The sequence below is a fragment of the Odocoileus virginianus genome, chromosome 6 (genome assembly GCF_023699985.2).
Source record: "Odocoileus virginianus isolate 20LAN1187 ecotype Illinois chromosome 6, Ovbor_1.2, whole genome shotgun sequence".
NCBI lineage: Eukaryota > Metazoa > Chordata > Mammalia > Artiodactyla > Cervidae > Odocoileus > Odocoileus virginianus.
The window spans coordinates 11,042,689-11,062,882 of NC_069679.1; the positions used below are offsets into that span (position 1 = coordinate 11,042,689).

Genomic DNA, 20,194 nt, shown 5'->3' on the forward strand with positions numbered 1-20,194 from the left:
TATAAAGGCATGTGTGGCACATGTATAACTTTTCTACTACATATTTACATATATCTATAGATAGATGTATAAATATGGGCTTGGGTAAAGACTGGCTAGGCATGTGTGGCACATGTATAACTTTTTTACTACATATTTACATATATCTATAGATAGATGTATAAATATGGGCTTGGGTAAAGACTGGCTAGGTAATGATGGTGGGGAGTTGGTTCAAGGAAAAGGCAGAGATTTCCTGAGTGCTATACAGTTTGGTGAGAAGGGAAATTGGCAGAGAACTGAAATTCCATTGTACTAAAGAAAACTGTTCTTATAGTCATATAATCATTCCACAAATATTTACTGAATTCCTTAAATTTGCAAAATATTGCTCTATTACTGGCAATTCAATAATGAAGAAATCAGATAAGAGCCCTGCAGTCAGAGAGCTTCCATTCTAATGTGAGGACAAACATTATATTAAGCAAAATACATAATTATTTCATGACAACTGTGATGAGTGCAGCTGAAGTACATGTGCTACTGAGGTGTTTGAAGAATGAGAATATAAAATTAGGAGATCAAAAGGGAAGGATGTTTGAACAGATTTTTGAAGTAAAAGGATTTAATTGGTGATGATGGGGAAAGGCAGGGGCATAATTCCAGGGCATTATATGAAATAATTCAGAAAAGACTTGGTAGGAAAGAATATAGTATGTTCAAAAACGGAAAAGATCAGCATGATTGGTGCACAGTGAGCAACAAAGACCATGGACTGGAGCTGGACTGCTGTCGCAAGCAGGGGCAAAAAGCATGCAGGGACTTTGTTAATAATTTTATTCTCCATCTTAATAACTGCTGGATGTCATTAAAGGGTCTTAAGCACCCACCCCATGTAGGAAGCAGGTTGGTATTGCAGAAAGTTTCTGTCTGGTGATTGGACCTAGAGAAAAGATTATAGGCAATTAACCTGAGGAAATTAACCTTGGATTGGCTTCCTTGTGCAAAAATTGTGAATCTAGACTATATGATCAATTAGGTTTTCTTCAGCTCTAAAATTCAAGAATACCTCTGTATATTCAAAACTAGAATGTCAGTTACAGGTCCGCTGACTTATCTTTTAGATCCAATGAAGAGTCATACGTTAATCTATGTTACAGTGATAGGGCTGAAGTTTGACTAACTCAAAGAAGGCTGAAAAGTTGGGAAGTTGGGAAGAAGGCAGTAGCAACCAGATGCAAAATAAGTGTAATCAATCTTATGAGTACTGAGAAAGTAGGCAGAAGAGAGCAAGGATAGGAGAATTCAGCTCACTGGAACGATTTAATTTAAAGGCAACTAGTCAAGAGGAAGTTTAGGAGGGGGAAGGGATGTCCATCAGCAAAGCCCTATTTTCATTAGCATCTTGCATTCCCATTCCTCCACCATTTTGACGGTATAATTGATAATTCGTGCAGCTTATCATACATCGATACGCTATGCAGAAAGTTTAAAGTACCTCATTTCTTGAGATTTACTCAAATCCTTTGTATTTAAAAACTCAGGAGCGGAGAATGAAGGCGTCTCCATAATGTGAAGGAAAAGAAAGAGTGTGCGTGTGTGTTTTGGGGAACAGGAGGTAGAAGAAACTATAATTCCAGAGTGTTAATGCTAAATAGGCTCTTGGAGATCACTGATTAACAAAAACCGTCGTGGTGAGGTGACTTTCCCAAAATGACACTAAGTGAAGGAGCCTAACCACAGACCAGGGTCCTTGCGAGACCCTCGGGGGACTCTTCGGGTGGCCCTTTATCTGTGAAGCCGAAAGCCCTCTAGCCGAGCCAGAGGAGAGTACAGAAGGCTGGCCCTTGGGTAGCCTGGGGCTGCCTGACTGCCTGACTGCCTGGGGCTTTCCTCCCTTCCCCGGCCGCCCGCTCCGTCTCCTCTTCTTTCCCCTTAGGTTTCAGCAGGGAGGCCACCGGGTGCAAGATGGACACGGCGCCCAACACGGGTCGCAGGCGCTCGGAGAAGCACAGATTCTTCTGGATAACCGAAGAGACATCAAAACAGACGGGAGCGAAGTGTTTGGAGCAGATGACGGAGCTGTCACTACAACGGTACCAGTTGGCCGGCGGCCCCGCACGAAGCTGTCCACAGCAGCCGCACGGCCCCGTCTTTTGGGAAAGCGAAACAGCAACTTCCCGGACTTGGTGGTGTTGCCGCAGCGGATGGGCAAGGCAGCGGCCTCGGGGCTGGGGGCCGGGAGCTGGGAATCCGCATCCTCAGCACGGCCTCGCACTCCCAGGGCCCTCACGGGCCGACTCCGTCTCTGCTGCATCTTCTTTGGCCGCGAGAAAATGCCAAAGTGCGGCCCCTACCTTGGAGAGTACCCGGCTGTTGGAGGTCCTCCTCCTTCCAGCGGTCTTCCCCTGAGAGCAGGCAAACGGATACAAATTTCGCGCGGGCCCAGCTGAGGTGGGCAGTAAAGAGGGACGGACCGGAAGTGGTGGTTGTCATAGCTACCGAGGTGGCCGGCCTCTTCCTCGTTTTATTCTCCTCTTCACCTTAACGGTCTGTTTTTTCTGAAACCGGGAAACTAGAACGAGGAAATGCTGACATTTTGGGCCCTTCAAATGGGCCTTCTAACGAGAGCATTGACCAGTGGATTTGGGGGAGGACCAGACCGGAAATGAAGGTTTCCATGGTAACTCCTGAGCGGGTTGCCTAGGAGATGACCCCTTTCGGTCTCTGAATCTGTGCTGTAGCGTCATTTCTAAGGCAGATCTAACTGATCTTCTTGGACTGTCTCCTGCCATGATTCCCGGGAAATACCGCTCTGTTTCTGGCCGGGCTGCAAGCAACGTAGGTTGGGTTTCCTACTTTCTCTTTATTTCCATTCGCACCGTCCTTTCTGACTGGCGTCTTTGTCCTAGGTGATGAGCTGTATTGAGACCAGGACCGCTCAGTCTGCTTAAGCTATTGTCTGACCGAGGCTTGAGGTTCGTGGACTGGACCAAGGCACTTGGAGGGTATTTAACATTGTGTGATGGGTATTCAAAGTCTTGTCCAGGATCTGCGCTTCCCAGAAGGTGGAGCTGGTCTGCTGTGAAAGGCTAAGCTTCATTTAAATTCCTTTAACTGGTCAATTCCTTTTTTTTTTTAATTCATAAAATATTAACAGGCACCCCCACCTCCTTTACCTGTCTCACTGAGATATTTACTTAGACCTCAAATGGCAGGTGACGAAGGCCTGAGGTGCTAAGTAGAGGGTTAAATTGCAGACATTTTGGAAGCTAAATCACAGTGAAACCTTTTAATTATTAGTTGCAATTTTATTGTTTTCAGCAAATATCCAGAACATGATTATTTACCAGAAACAAACAAAAAGTGAGCATTCTGTTTCATTCAAATTTTTTTGGTTATATCTTTATGTACTGTTTTGGGGAGGAGTGTGTGTGTGTATAAGTTAAGAGCATATTTTATGGTTTAATTTTTACATTGTAGGTGAACTGTGGGCTTCATCTGGTTATTCAAACATCATCGCTTCCTGAAAAAAACAAAGTAAGATTCAAGCAGATTTGTATTTAGATTGAATATAAATTGTTTTATATTCTGCACAAATAGCATGATTTAAAGAGCAGAGTCTAAACTGGAAAATTTAAGTATATTTACTTTGGTCTCTACTTTGAAGCTAATTTTTATTTTTTGCCTACACAAATCCAACTAGTAGTTACCAAAGAGAGGGAAGGGGGGGGCAAATTAGGGGTATAGGATTAAGTGATAAAAAATTGTGTATAAAATAGATAAGCAAGAAGGATATATTGTATATCTCAGAGAATTATAACCATTATTTTGTAATAACTTTTAATGGAGTATAATTTATAAAAGTACTGAATCACAACATCATGTATCTGAAGCTAATATAGTATTATAAATTAACTGTACATCAATTTAAAAAAATCGAAGCAAAGCCAAAAAAACCTCACCTCCTTTACAAACTGAATCTTATTTCATCAATTGAAAGATGTAAGATGGGTTTTTTTTTCTTTTTTGGCATTTAAGCATTAAATCAGAATCCTTCTTAAAACTGATGGCAGATCATATTAGTATTTTAATTGGGAAAGTTTTTCTTTCTTAGTAGTGGGTAAAATGATGACATGTTTTACTACTGATGGACTCTTACATTAGATAAAATATGATAATTTGGGGGCCCATATCTAACATTCCAGAAAAAAATGATTAGCAGTGGAAATTTATCAGGCCTAATGAGATTTAGAAATTAAGATTTGAACATTCTTTTCCCCAAACAATTTGCCCATATTCTCCCTGGCATTTCCTTAGTTTCTGGCTTTTGATTTGATCTTTGAGATACACATGTTTTCTTACCCTCTTGTCACCTGAGCACTCAGCTATACTCACCCATCTCCCACACAACTATGTCTCAAGACACAACACAAATTTTTCTTCTTTGACCAAGTTGGACACCTTCAACTGGCACAATTCACGTTTTTTCTAAAAAGTTTTAAAATACATGTTACTGGAGGAATTCTTAAATGAAAGACGAAGATGTGGTACATATATACAATGGAATATTACTTAGTCATAAAAAAGAATGAAATAATGGCATTTGCAGCAACATGGATGGACTTAGACATTGTCTTACTGAGTGAAGTAAGTCAGACAGAGCAAGACAGATATCATATGATATCACTTAAATCTAGAATCTAAAAAGGTACAAATGAATTTATAAAGCATTCTCTGAGTGTCATGTCTTGAATGTTTTTTAGGTTGAATTCAAGCTAAATAGAGAAACGCCATCATTCCCTGGTCGACTCTTACAACATGACCTGGAAAGAAACTACTCAAGTAGACAAGGTATTGTCAGAGAATAGAAATCAGATATGATTTATCATCTTTAAGTAATATTGTTTAATAATATTGAATTTCTGGATCCAAATAGACTTCAATTAAAGATGACAGTATTCATTGGTTACCAAATTCATTGGGCATTTGTTTAAATCAGAATTGATTTTATGTAGACAACATAGTAGGTTTTTTCTAATATAGGAAAAACTGTCATATTTTAGTTTGGGGTGGGCTATACACAAGAGAATTAGAAAGAACCTTCCAAATAATGTCTTAGAATTAGGAAAAATAGCTAATTAGTGAGGGTAAGACTATGGGAACACAGATATTTAGTAAGTAAGGACACAATGGAAAGAATGGAAAGTCAGGAGTAGAAAAGAAGCTATCTCTTTCCCTTACTAACACATATAATTATATCAAAGGGCTTTGACATTTGTGTGCATCATGCAAGATCTTATTAGGAATGCAGATTCTTAGTGCTTCCCTCATCCCCTTCCCCATTCTGACTTTGTAGGTCTTGGGTGGGATTTGGAAAAGTGTGGTTTAATAACTTCTCAAGAGATTCTGATGGATGTGGTTTGTGGACTACCCTTTGAAAAACAGCCTCATATGATCTGGTTATATTTCTGAAATGTATTGTTCAATTCAAGAAGAAATCTTCTTTAGAACTTTTGAGTTGTTACTTAGTTGTCAACAATTGTTAGCTGTCTGTAATGTACTAGTCTTAAGCACTGCAAAATACTTACATACAGTACTGTTCTCATCTAGGAGTTATTGCATGAGAAGGATAATCCGTATAGGCCTCTCTAGATTGTTCATCTTACATAAACACGTGGCGATTTTCAATATTAACTTTCTTTTTTTGTTTTATAATTTCTGGACTTTCCTCTTGGGCCCAGCTAATCTGACATCACTTTTCTGTTTCCTATATCTTGAATTCTTCTCTTGGTCAATTGCTGGACATGACATCAACCTAACCACTGTTCCACAGTGCAGAGAACATCTGTCTTCCCTTCTTTGGTTCAGTTCAGTACATATCCATTGAGTATGTTCTGTGTGCCAGACACTGTATTACGCACAGAGCTATAGATGTGAACCTGAAAAATTTCAAATAGAATTTTCTTGTGTTTACATTGTGAACTTCCTTTACATTTTTGATAATAACTCTTAAATTTGTTTTCTGAATCATTAGCCAAACTTAAATACTTTCCCCAGGGTATTCTTGAGTTAGAAGATGAAGTTGGTAGGCAGATTTGTGTATGTCTGGCTGAATAAATTTATTCAAGTGTTTAAGTATTTCTAGATATTTGCTAATGAGGAAATAGTATAGAAGCACTGAATTTTGTGAACCTGAAAGATGAATAAAATCCTATACATAAATAATGACCCATAAAATACATATTAATTCCTTAGGGAAAAATAAACCTATTTTTTTCATTAAAAGATTGTATTCAAAATCATTCTCTCTAAAATTGGTACCTGATTGTTTCCAAATGTGCCTCCTTCCTAGTTGCAGGCAGTTTTATGCAAAGAAGGCCTCACAGTGTGTAGCTGTATTCTTGACTTCTGTACTCACTGTTCTTCCTCCAAAGGCACAAAACTTTGGAAAAATTTTAAGTAGCAACTTATCAGGAAAAACGAGGGAATCTCTACCTAATAAACTGCATTCTGATTCTGAATTATTATAATTTTACTTCGTTTCATATTTTTTTTATGTTTTTCAAAATTAATTGAACAAATGCCATAAATTAACCAGTAGTACTCTCAGCCCAAAGTAAAGACACTCTTTGTTTTAGTTAGGCTACTTGGTCTTAAACTTGGTATATGTTTTCTTTTAGGCTTTTTATATTAATGTTAAGAGTTAAGCCCGTATCCTTGAAGTTTTGTAACAGCCAGGGACTGCTATACAGTAAAATCTCAGTTCCAGGCCTGAATTAACTAAATCCCTTGAATAAGAATGCCAAAATATGTATATAGAGAGGAAGAGGTAGTGCTTGACTCTTAACATCGTGATGAATCATGAAAAATACAAAATCAGAATTTTGATTACCAACACAGTGTTAAAGATAAGGCTGAGTGGACAAGCATATGAACATTTACTGTATTATCCATCTATCCAGCCAAACATTTGTCCATCCCCCTGCCCATCTCTCTGTCTATCCATCCATTCACCCATCCATCTCATCTACCCCTCCATCCATCATATATCTAGGGTGTGGTGTAGTAAAAACTCTTACCAAATATATACCATTATGCCTTTAAACACTTTGGGATTCTAATTATGAAAGAATTCATTCAGAATTTTTTATCCTAAAATGCAAGAATTTCTGATGTTCTTTTTTAACAGAAATAACATTCACAAAACAGATTTCTGACTTACTCTCAATAAATTGGAAAGTCAGTTAATTTAATGATTGCCTACTGAATTTAGATTCTGCAAAGAATATAAAGAATATAAAATGAGCTCCATTTCTCCAGGAGCTTATAAATTTAATTAGGAAGACAAAAGCTACTATTTGGTACATTAAATAGTGATACATGAAATTACCAATAACAGAAAATGTTTCAATTAAAATTTTGCTTTAAAGCAGGATGAAACAGTTCACATATATGTATGTATGGGCGTTTGATACATACCTCTACTGTATGTATGGGTATTTATTGTGGATGTTTCAATTACAGATCACTCTGGTACCCAGTTGTTTAGAGGGCCTTGTTTGTGGATTTTAAGGCCTTTCTATCTCATCATTCTCATATTCTGCTATTTATTGTAAGATGTATGTCATACTGATCATGATAGTAAGCTCATCATGCAGATCATGATTTTGACTTCTGTGTATAATAAGAGGTAGAAAGAGTGAGGATGAAATTCCTTTATTAATTGACTGTAAGTGAAATTTACTCCTTGATTATTGCCTCTACATCCGAAGTCTTATTAAATTTAAATTTGCTTTCTAAATTGGGCACTGGCTTGAAGCCTTAACAAAGTAATTTAAAAACCTAACTCTGACACTAACAAGGGAAATCAAGGTTGTTTATTGTTTGGAGTTTTTCCTTTATTATTTTTAGCTGACCAGTTAATCCTTAATCAGTTAATCCTTACTCTAGTTTTTGTTTTTTTAACTATTCAGTTTTTGATTTCCAAATCAGTTTACTGACTTATGGTTGCTTGGGTATTTTGCTAGCAACTGGTCATGCCACAAGACCAGTTCATTTATGGACATGATCTTTGTTCTGAATGCTTGTACTCTAGAACATCATTATGAATTATATTGATATTTCATGATATTCAGAAAAGTGGGGTGTGAACACTAGTATTTTGTTCAAGAAGCCAGGCATGTGCACTTTGATATATATCTTGCATACCTGGAGATGTTAGCAAATATCATTGCTTTACAGCTCTTTAATATAATATGTATGGAACTTGATTTTAAGATGGCCTCCCAAAGAATGATAGCTTCCTATATTTAGGTTCATCTTTTGGTCTTATCAGTCAGTTTAAGCAGTAGAATTCTGTGGCACTTTAGGTTCTATTTTATTGCTTTTTGCTTCCATCCACATCAGTTGCTGCTTTCAGGAAATTTTCTCTTGGTAGAAGAAAAAGTCAGTTTCTTCTGGTGTTCAAATTGGTATCTTTGACCCATTGCTCAAGTCTTACTTCATTTCTGGAGCTTCTCAGCATCTTTTATTAACTATTCTACATTCTTCTAGGTCTTTAGACTATATCCTAATATCCACCTCCACAGAAACCCATCTGTGATCTTCTTTAAGTGAAAACTAACCAGACACACTTATGTGTGAATATATAAATAGGCATTGGTTTTCCCTCTGCATTTTGTGCCTATACTCTGTACAGCTGCTCACTTCCATGTGCCACTGGATTGGAAGCTACTTAATGGCAGGGCAACACCAAGCCGACAGCCTATAAGCCTCATGGGGGTGTCAGATACCTGCTGCTGCTGCTGCTGAATCACTTCAGTCGTGCCCGACTCTGTGTGACCCCTCCCTAACTAAACCTAACTGCAAATGTGCAAGATTTATTGACATCCACTTTGGTCTCTGGAATGTTCTCTACCAATAGTAGCTGAACACACAAAGAAAAAAGGATGATTCGAGGTTTACATTTGCTATCCAAAACTACTTTCTTTATATTTCTCCAAAGTCATGTACTGTGTAGCTTTGTGATAAATTTTTTGATATTTTGAAGGAGATGGAAGAGTAATAAGTCCTTCGCTTCATAATAAATCATCCTGCATCTCATCCACAACAAATGTGACAGAACTATGTGGGCTGGAAATGAAAACTGCCACGAGCTCCTTATCAGCATTTGGAGATTCTTCCATTCAGACACCTTCAAAGTCCAGAATCCGGCAGGGCTGTCATAGTGCTGGCCCAAATGTATCTGGTAATGAGGGACTATCATCTCAGTTATAAGAGAGTTAAAATATAGTATTAACAGTCAGGATTATAAGGGATTAATGTAGCTCTAGAGTAGTCCTGTACTATCAACCAATCTACAAGGCAAGGGAAAAATTGTTTGTTATGTACAGAACACATAGTTTAGACCTGAGGAGGAAAACAAGCTGAACTTTAGTTTCAAATACAGAGAGCTATGGAAGCTGTATTTTCTAGAAAGGATGTTGATAGATGCCAAGGTTCTCCAAATATGAGGTGATTTTAGTTTCAAATCTGAAAGATTTTTCTTATTCAAGTAATTTGTATATTATTTTTAATAGGTGATCATATTAATTTGGTGAGCTCATCAATGCCTTCATTTCCCATTCTCCAACGTTCTTCTGAAGAGAAAATTCTTTACTCAGACAGGTTGACCCTAGAAAGGTGAGGACAACTTATTTAATTTTTTTGACTAGATAATATATAGACATAGTACAAGATTTGAAAGGTACAAAAGTCTCTCTTCCTCCCCCTTGTTTTTCAGCCATTTAGTTCTCCTACCTAGGTATAATCACTGCCAATTTTAAATTTATCCTTCCAGGAGTATGCAGAGAAATTTTATATCTATGTAATGTAAAGGATCTTGACCATACTCTAAAAAGAGTACTATAGCGGTTCTAAAGTATGACATTGATAAAAATGGGTTTTAGGATAGGAAAAAAACTTCAAAATATACTCCTCCGATGGGTTTCTCAGCACTATTCAGTTGAGTTCCCTTTCACCTTATTGACCTCACCTGCTCCTAGTCTTGCCTTCACTCACCCTGCTACTGCATACCTGCTCCTTGAATACACCAAGAGTGCTTAAACATCAGGGGTTTTGCATTTGCTGTTCCCTCTGCCTGGAATGCTATTTCACCACGTGTCAGTAGGCTCACTTTCTTACCTCCATCAGATCTTTCCTCCAGTGTCACCACCTAGGGATAGCCTTCCCTGCCCCAACTCTCCAAGGCAGCAACTCCTTCAACCCTGACAGTTCCAGCACCTTTCTCCACTTTTTATTCTCAGCACTTAACACCCTCTCACATATTAAATATTTAACTTAGCACGTTTATTGTCGTTTATTGTTTGTCTCCTCCGAGTAGAATGTAAACTCCACAGACATGGGGAGTTTTGTTCAGTTCTGTATCCCCAGCATCTAAAACAAAGCCCTGGACAAAATAAACCCTTAACAAATTTTGAATGAATAAGTGTGTTTAGGACTCAATCCCTATCTTTAAATCTAGCAAAGTATCTGCAGTAGAATAGTGGATGAAGGATTTCAACCTTATCTTAGCATTATAACCAGCAGAGAAACCTTCTCAGCAGTACATATCTAACAGCAAGAGGTTAAGCAAACTTTCTAGCTGAGCAATGCCTGAGCAGTCTTTATATCAATGGGTTAATGGCAAGCACATTTCTCTGGTTATGTGACATGGTTCCTTGAATCATCTCAACCTCTCCCACAGAAGGCAATTACACTGAGTGTTTTCTGATGGTTAACTTTATGTGAAATTATTAGTAGTGGAGTTTTTTTTAATACTGTGAGAGCTAGATTTAATTTTAATAACTACCCTTGCTAAAGTATATCAGTTTTTATATGAGTGATTTACAATTAGATCTAGAATGCTTGGTTCATGAAGGCAAGAAATGGTTCTGTTTTTCTTCTTCTCACAGCGTGGGCATGCAAAGATACCACTGTTAATATTTTTGAGACAAGGCAGACTGCTGAATCAGAACCTTACTAACTTTAAACATGTTTTCTAGGCAGAAGCTGACCGTGTGTCCTATTATTGATGGGGAAGAGCACCTTCGTCTCCTGAACTTTCAGCACAATTCTATAACTCAGATCCAGAATATCTCCAATCTCCAGAGGCTAATATTCTTGGATCTATATGATAATCAGATTGAAGAAATTAGTGGGCTTTCTACTCTGAGATCCCTCCGTGTCCTTCTGTTGGGGAAAAACAGGTAATCGTTATAGGTCAGTCATTGTTTGTTATACTTAGGACTAACGTTGAGTCCTCCTGTGGTCTCTAGATGGCAACTCAACATTGAATGATACTTAAAAACCTAACAGAATCATGTTTTTGAAAGACTGTTTGATTGGATTAAGATTCATTTATAATTTGTTTTATGAGTTTCATATTGACAGTTATTCAAACCAAGTAACATTTATTGAAAGTCACTCAGCCGTGTCTGACTCTTTACCACCCCATGGACTATACCGTACATGGCATTCTCCAGGCCAGAATACCAAAGTGGGTAGCCTTTCCCTTCTCCAGGGCGTCTTCTCAACCCAGGGATGGAATCCAGGTCTCCCGCATTGCAGGTGGACTCTTTACCGTCTGAGCCACCAGGGAATCCCAAGTTGTGTCCGACTCTTTGTGACGCCATGGACTGTCCCCACCAGGCTTCTCTGGCCAAGGGGTTCTCCAGGAAAGTATACTGGAGTGGGTTGTCATGCCCTCCTCCAGGGTATCTTCCCAACCCAGGGACTAAACGCACGTCTCTTATGTCTCCTGCATTGGCAGGCGGCTTCTTTACCAGTAGCGCCACCTGGGAAGCCCATAGCATTTGTTAAGTGTTATTTCCATTGCTTTACAGAGCCATATCATATGTGGGAGTAAATAACAGACTTTGGCCTTTATGTTTTATTAGGCTATATTTTAAATATGTGTATTCACAGTAAGCTTATGTGTTTCACTTGTGATTCTTCTCAGTGCTTAACTAAGGGTGGGCATGTGATACTTTGTGACTGTCAAATTATAGTCGGCTATCTGATTCCAGTTTTTCATCCACAGATTCAACTGAGTATCGAAAAACACTTGAAAAAATATTCCAAAAAGTTCCAAAAAGTAAATCTTGCATTTACTGTGTTCCTGGAGACTATTTATATAGCATTGACATTGTAGTATGTATTATGAGTAGTCTAGAGGTGATTTAAAGTCTACATATACTCTGCCATTTCACATAACGGATTTGAACACTTGCGGATTTTGATATTGATCCCACCAAAAAAAGATACCCCATGTCCAAGGGCAGAGGAGAAGCCCCAGCAAGACGGTTCAGTTCAGTTCAGTTAAGTCGCTCAGTTGTATCTGACTCTTTGCGACCCCGTGGACTGCAGCATGCCAGGCATCCCCGTTACCAACTCCCGGGGTTTACTGAAACTCATGTCCATCGAGTCAGTGATGGCATCCAACCATCTCATCCTTTGTCATCCCCTTCTTCTCCTGCCTTCAGTCTTTCCCAGCATCAGGATCTTTTTAAATGAGTCAGTTCTTTGCATCAGGTGGCCAAAGTATTGGAATTTCAGTTTCAGCATCAGTCCTTCCAATGATTATACAGGACTGATCTCCTTTAGGATGGACTGGTTGGATCTCCTTGCAGTTCAAGGAACTCTCAAGAGTCTTCCAGCACCACAGTTCAAAAGCATCAATTCTTCAGCGCTCAGCTTTCTTTGTAGTCGAAATCTCACATCCATACATGACTACTGGAAAAACCATAGCTTTGACTAGATGGACCTTTGTTGGCAAAGTAATGTCTCTGCTTTTTAATATGCTATCTAGGTTGGTTATACCTTTTCTTCCAAGGAGCAGGTGTCTTTTAATTTCATGGGTGCAGTCACCATCTGCAGTGATTTGGGATCCCAAGAAAATAAAGTCTGCCACTGTTTCCCTATCTGTTTGCTATGAAGTGATGGGACCAGATGCCATGATCCTGGTTTTCTAAATGTGAGTTTTAAGCCAACTTTTTTGCTCTCCTCTTTCACTTTCATCAAGAGGCTCTTTAGTTCTTCTTTGCTTTCTGCCATAATGGTGGTGTCTGCCATAAGCAAGATGGTAGGAGGGGTGAAATTGCATTTAGAATCAAACCCCTTACCCTCCAGAGATGCTCAGAGGGCTCAAACAAACCTTGTGTGTACCAGGACCTAGAGACCCCACAGAGACTGAGCCAGAGCTGTGTTTGAGTGTCTCCTGCAGGGTTCGGGTCAGCAGTGGACTGCTGCAGGGGCAGGGCCTCTGGGTGCAGCAGACCTGAGTATGGCATAAGCCCTCTTGGAGGAGGTTTTCATTAACCCTGTCATAGAGCCACCAGAACTTACACAGGACTAGGAAACAGACTCTTGGAGGGCACAAACAGAACCTTGTGTGCACCAGGACCCAGGAGAAAGGAGCAGTGACTCCACAAGAAACTGACCCAGACTTGCCTGTGAGAGTCCAGGAGTCTCTGGCAGAGACGTGGGTCGGCAGTGGCCTGCTGCTGGGTCGGGGGTACTGAGCGTGGCAGTGCGTGCACGGGACCTTTTGAAGGAGGTCGCCATTATTTCATGACCTCCACCATAGTTTGGCCTCAGGTCAAACAACAGGGAGGGAACACAGCCCCGACCATCAACAGAAAATTAGATTAAAGACTTACTGAGCATGGCCCTGCCCATCAGAACAAGACCCAGTTTCCCCCTCAGTCTCTCCCATCAGGAAGCTTCCGTAAGCCTCTTATCCTTATCTGTCAAGAGTGCATACAGAATGAAAACCAGAATCACAGAAAACTAACCAAACTGATCACATGGACCACAGCCTTGTCTAATTCAGTGAAACTATGAGCCATGCCATGTAGGGCCACCCAGATGGATGGGTCATGGTGGAGAGTTCTGACAAAACGTGGCCCACTGGAGAAGGGAATGGCAGACCATTTCAGTATTCTTGCCTTGAGAACCCCATGAACAGTATGAAAAGGCAAAACGATAGGACACTGAAAGATGAACTCCCGAGGTCGGTAGGTACCCAATATGCTACAGAAGTGGAGAAATAACTCCAAAAAGAATGAAGAGACAGCCAAAGCAAAAATAATACCTCTTGGTAGTTGTGACAGGTGATGGAAGTAAAGTCTGATGCTGTAAAGAGCCATATTACATAGGAACCTGGAATGTTAGGTCCATGAATCAAGGCAAATTGGAAGTGGTCAAACAGCAGATGGCAAGAGTAAGCATTGACATTTTAGGTATCAGTGAACTAAAATGGACTGGAATGGGTTAATTTAATTCAGATGACCATTATATCTACTACTGTGGGCAAGAATCCCTTAGAAGAAATGGAATAGCCCTCATAGTAAACAAAGGGGTCCAAAATGCAGTAGTTGGGTGCAATCGCATAGACAACAGAATGATCTCTATTTGTTTCCAAGGCAAACCTTTCAATATCACAGTAATCCAAGTCTATGCCCTGACTAGTAATCCTGAAGAAGCTGAAGTTGAATGGTTCTGTGAAGACCTACAAGACCTTCTAGAACTAACACCCAAAAAATATGTCCTTTTCATTATAGGGGACTGGAATGCAAAAGTAGGAGGTCAAGAGATACCTGGAGTAACAGGCAAATTTGGCCTTGGAGTACAAAACGAAGCAGGGCAAAGGCTAACAGAGTTTTGCCAAGAGAACACACTGGTCATAGCAAACACCCTCTTCCAACAACACAAGAGAAGACTCTACACATTGACATCACCAGATGTCAACATCGAAATCAGATTGATTTTATTCATTGCAGCCAAAGATGGAGAAGCTCTATACATTCGGCGAAAACAAGACCAGGAGCTGACTGTAGCTCAGATCATGAACTCCTTATTGCCAAATTCAGACTTAATTTGAAGAAAATAGGAAAACCAGTAGACCATTCAGGTATGACCTAAATCAAATCCCTTACAATTATACAGTGGAAGTGAACAATAGATTCAAGGGATTAGATCTGATAGAGTGCCTAAAGAACTATGGATGGAGGTTCGTGACATTATACAAGAGGCAGTGATCAAGACCATTCCCAAGAAAAAGAAATGTAAAAAGACAAAATAGTTGTCTGAGGAGCCCTTGCAAATAGCTGAGAAAAGAAGAGAAGCTAAAGACAAAGGAGAAAGGGAAAGATATACCCATTTGAATGTAGAGTTCCAAAGAATAGCAAGGAGAGATAAGAACGCTTTCCTCAGTGATCAATGCAAAGAAATAGAGGATAACAATAGAATGGGAAAGACTAAAGATCTCTTCAAGAAAATTAGAGATACCAAGGGAACATTTCATGCAAAGATGGGCACAATAAAGGACAAAAATGGTATGGAACTAACAGAAGCAGAAGATATTAAGAAGAGGTGGCAAGAATACACAGAACTGTACAAAAAAGATCTTAATGACCCAGATAACCACAATGGTGTGATCACTCATCTAGAGCCAGACATCCTAGAATGTGAAGTCAGGTGGGCCTTAGGAAGCATCACTACGAACAAAGCTAGTGGAGGTGATGGAATTCCAGTTGAGCTATTTCAAATCCTAAAAGGTGATGCTGTGAAAGTGCTGCACTCAATATGCCAGCAAATTTGGAAAACTCAGCAGTGGCCACAGGACTGGGAAAGGTCAGTTTTCATTCCAATCCCAAAGAAAGGCAATGCCACGGAGTGTTCAAACTACCACACAATTGCACTCATCTCACATGCTAGCAAAGTAATGCTCAAAATTCTCCAAGCCAGGCTTCAACGGTATGTGAACCATGAACTTCCAGATGTTCAAGCTGGTTTTAGAAAAAGCAGAGGAACCAGAGATCAAATTGCCAACATCCACAGGATCATCAAAAAAAGCAAGAGAGTTACAGAAAAACATCTACTTCTGCTTTATTGACTATGCCAAATCCTTTGACTGTATGGATCACAGCAAACAGGAAAATTCTTCAAGGAGATGGGAATACCAGACCACCTGACCTGCCTCCTAAGAAATCTGTTTGCAGATCAAGAAGCAACAGTTAGAATTGGACATAGAACAATAGACTGGTTCCAAATAGGAAAAGGAGTACATCAAGGCTGTATATTGTAGCCTGATTATTTAACTTATATGCAGACTACATCATGAGAAATGCTGCACTGGAGGAAGCACAAGCTGGAGTCAAGATTGCTGGGAGAAATATCAATAACCTAAAATATGCAGATGACACCACCCTTATGGCAGAAATTGAAGAAGAACTAAAGAGCCTCTTGATGAAAGTGAAAGAGGAGAGTGAAAAAGTTGGCTTAAAGCTCAACATTCAGAAAACTAAGATCATGGTATCTGGTCGTATCACTTCATGGCAAATAGATGGGGACACAATGGAAATAGTGACAGACTTTATTTTCTTGGGCTCCAAAATCACTGCAGATGGTAACTGCACCCATGAAATTGAAAGACGCTTGCTCCTTGGAAGAAAAGGTATAACCAACCTAGACAGCATATTAAAATGCAGAGACATTACTTTGCTAACAAAGGTCCATCTAGTCAAAGTTATGGTTTTTCTAGTAGTCATGTATGGATGTGAGATTTGGACTATAAAGAAAGCTGAGCACTGAAGAATTGATGCTTTTGAACTGTGGTGTTGGAGGAGACTCTTGAAAGTCCCATGGACTGCAAGGAGATCCAACCAGTCCATCCTAAATGAAATCATTCCTGAATAAGGACTGATGTTGAAGCTGAAACTCCCAATACTTTGGCCACCTGATGTGAAGAACTGACTCATGGGAAAGACTCTGATGCTGGGAAAGATTGAAAGCAGGAGAAGAAGGTGATGACAGAGGATGAGATGGTTGGATGGCATCACCGACTTGATGGACATGAGTTTGAGTAAGCTCCAGGAGTTGGTGATGGACAAGGATGCCTGGTGTGCTGCAGTCCATGTGGTTGCAAAGAGTTCGACACAACTGAGTGACTGAACTGAGATTTTGATGTCTATTGGGAACTAATACCCTGCTGATATTTAGTGATACTGATTATTGTTCAAATGATATTTTCAGTGTGTTTTTAATGTTATATCTTACACTAACTTCCCCAGTCCCCTTTTAAAGGATCTATTGTATAGTACAGCTACTCAATTCCTGACTAATTCCATTGAGATTTGTTCAACAGTTTTTTTTCCATTCTGTTCTACTGGATAGCTTTTACAGTGTTACAAAGAAAGGCTGTTTAGCAAAATCCAAAACTGATTTTTTATATTATCATGAAGTTTAGATACAGTATTATACCTAAGCATGGCTTCTCTCTTCCCTATTCCTTCCCAGCCCCCACAGCATGGACTTTGAATTTTTATTCTCACTGTCTGATGGTAATTAATGTAAAATACTTTTTTCAAGATTATGCGCCAGTGTTCTAGGCTCTTGTCTGTTTTTTGTGGTTTCTTGAAAGTTCCCATCAGTGTAGTTTATCAACCACAGTTGGCTCAAGTGTTAAGCTAAGCATTATGGTAGCATGAGGGAATTTAGAGGAATTATAGAATCATAGAGTATTAGAATTTGGAGTAAACTCAGATATCAGTGATCAGCTGCCTCATTTACAGATGAAGAAATGAAGATGTGAAGTGACTTTTGCAAGGTTACATATGCCTCTGGAATATGCCACCAGAGCATTCACTTCAATAAAAGTGAGGCATAAAAGAAACTTTTCATATAGTTGAGGCATTTCTTTATAGGTGCTCCTGGTCATCTCTCCCAGAGACTTCTTCACTACTTTCTGATCCTTGGAGTTTCTGATTTGTTTATCTAGTTTCCATTCATTCTTTAGTATCATGACTTTTAGGTCCTTCTTTTAGTTTGTTTCTTTTCTTGCAGTTTTATTAAGATATAATTGACATACAGCACTGTGTAAGTTTAAAATATATAGCATAATGGTTTTTGAGAAGAACTTTTTAATTTTGTATTGGAGTATAACAAATTAACAGTGTTTGATAGTTTCTGGTGAACAACAAAGGGAATCAGCCATACATATACATATACATGTATCCATTCTCCCCAAAATGATTTGACTTATATACATCATGAAGTGATTATCACAAGTTTAGTGAATATTCACCAATTCATATATAGATACAAAATGAAAGAAACAGAAAACTTGTGTCCTTGGGATGAGAACTCTTAGGATTTGCTTTGTTAACCACTTTCACTTATAACATACAGTAGTGTTAATTATATTTATCCTATTCCCAACATCTGATGGATCAACGAAAAAGCAAGAGAGTTCCAGAAAAACATCTATTTCTGCTTTATTGACTATGCCAAAGCCTTTCACTACATGGATCAAAATAAACTGTGGAAAATTCTGAAAGAGATGGGGATACAAGACCACCTGACCTGCCTCTTGAGAAACCTGTATGCAGGTCAGGAAGCAACAGTTAGAACTGGACATGGAACAACAGGCTGGTTCCAGATAGGAAAAGGAGTACGTTAAGGCTGTATATTGTCACCTTGCTTATTTAACTTATATGCAGAGTACATCATGAGAAACGCTGGACTGGAAAAAGCACAAGCTGGAGTCAAGATTGCCGGGAGAAATATCAATAACTTCAGATATGCAGTTGATACCACCCTTATGGCAGAAAGTGAAGAAGAACTAAAGAACCTCTTGATGAAAGTGAAAGAGTAGAGTGAAAAAGTTGGCTTAAAGCTCAACATTCAGAAAACTAAGATCATGGCATCCAATCCCATCACTTCATGGGAAATAGATAGGGAGACAATGGAAACAGTGGCTGACTTTATTTTTCTGGGCTCCAAAATCACTGTAGATGGTGATTGCAGCAATGAAATTAAAAGACGCTTACTCCTTGGAAGGAAAGCTATGACCAACCTAGACAGCATATTAAAAAGCAGAGACATTACTTTGTCAACAAAGGTCCATCCAGTCAAAACTATGGTTTTTCCAGTGGTCATGTATGGATATGAGAGTTGGACTGTGAAGAAAGCTGAGCGCTGAAGAATTGATGCTTTTGAACTGTGGTATTAGAGAAGACTCTTGAGAGTCCCTTGGACTGCAAGGAGATCCAACCAGTCCATCCTAAAGGAGATCAGACCTGGGTGTTCATTGGAAGGACTGAAGCTGAAGCTGAAACTCCCAATACTTTGGCCACCTGATGTAAAGAGCTGACTCATTTGAAAAGACCCTGATGCTGGGAAAGATTGAGGGCAGGAGAAGGGGATGACAGAAGATGAGATGGCTGGATGGTATCACCAACTCAATGGACATGATTTTGGGTGAACTCCGTGAGTTGGTGATGGACAGGGAGGCGTGGCATGCTGCGGTTTCTGGAGTCGGAAAGAGTCAACATGACTGAGTGACTGAACTGAACTGATTGTACATTATGTCCCTAGTATACTTATGTATCTCATAACTGAAAGTTTGTATCTTTTGACTGCCCTCATCCAGTTCCCCCTCCTGTCACCCATTTCCTGCCTCTGGTAACCACAAATCTGATTTCTTTTCCTGATTTTGTTTGTTTATGAATATAATCAACCTCCAAATCTCTGTTAGTTCCTGTTACACACATAGTGATTTGATATTTCTATACATTTCAAAGTGATCACCACAGTAAATCTAGTTACCATGTCTCACCAAAGATATTACATAATTATTGACTACATTCCTCACACTATATGTTTCATACTCATGACTCATTTATTTTGCAGTTGGTAGTTTGTGTCTCTTAATCTCCCTCACCTATTTCTTTCTCGCTACCCACTCTGGCAACCACCTGTTTGTTCTCTATAACCATTTCTGTTTTGTTGTGCTTTTTGGTTTCCATATATTAGTGAAATCATATGGTATTTTGCCTTTCTCTGTCTGATGTAGTTCAGTTAGCATTATACCTGCCAGGTCCATCCATGTTGTTGCAAAGGCAAGATTTCCATTCTTTTTATGGCTGAATAATATTCCGTGTATATATACACTATATCTTCTTCATTGGTTCATCTACTGATGGGCGCTTGGCCTGCTTCCATATTGTGGCTATTGTAAATATTGCTGCAGTGAACATAGGGGTGCACATATCTTTTTAATTGGTGTTTTTCTCTTCAGATATATACCCAGAAATGGAATTTTTGGATGATATAGTAGTTCCATGTTAAATTTTTTTAGAATTGTTTCTTTCTCCGTGGCTGAGCTGTGTCT

General features: G+C 39.2%; 2 protein-coding genes and 1 long non-coding RNA gene across 14 annotated transcripts in view; 2 read left to right on the forward strand and 1 right to left on the reverse strand.

Annotated features, from left to right (window-relative positions):
• Window positions 1–387: 387 nt before the first annotated feature.
• Window positions 388–2,487, reverse strand: THAP10 (THAP domain containing 10). Its single transcript, XM_070468751.1, is given in 4 exon segments — window positions 388–1,855; window positions 1,858–1,904; window positions 1,907–2,113; window positions 2,116–2,487. Coding segments are annotated over 4 exon segments (642 nt in total). The 5' UTR covers window positions 2,297–2,487; the 3' UTR covers window positions 388–1,648.
• Window positions 2,488–2,536: 49 nt separating this feature from the next.
• LRRC49 (leucine rich repeat containing 49) overlaps window positions 2,537–20,194 on the forward strand; it is a 153,218-nt gene continuing 135,560 nt past the window's right edge. For 3 of the 12 annotated variants that reach the window (XM_070468737.1, XM_070468738.1, XM_070468740.1), the window contains exons 1-6: window positions 2,537–2,820; window positions 3,463–3,519; window positions 4,746–4,833; window positions 9,032–9,229; window positions 9,561–9,663; window positions 11,025–11,228. In XM_070468737.1, coding sequence (XP_070324838.1) covers window positions 2,773–2,820; window positions 3,463–3,519; window positions 4,746–4,833; window positions 9,032–9,229; window positions 9,561–9,663; window positions 11,025–11,228 — 698 coding nt within the window. In that variant the 5' untranslated portion in view covers window positions 2,537–2,772. Of the gene's footprint in view, window positions 2,821–2,891; window positions 2,988–3,303; window positions 3,346–3,462; window positions 3,520–4,745; window positions 4,834–9,031; window positions 9,230–9,560; window positions 9,664–11,024; window positions 11,229–20,194 lie in introns of those variants that run through there. The other 9 variants (XM_070468741.1, XM_070468742.1, XM_070468744.1 and 6 more) reach the window with 8 other exon arrangements.
• Window positions 12,758–15,824, forward strand: LOC139035568 (uncharacterized). The gene is made up of 2 exons (XR_011488170.1): window positions 12,758–12,994; window positions 14,583–15,824. It is a non-coding gene; the product is annotated as an uncharacterized lncRNA (long non-coding RNA).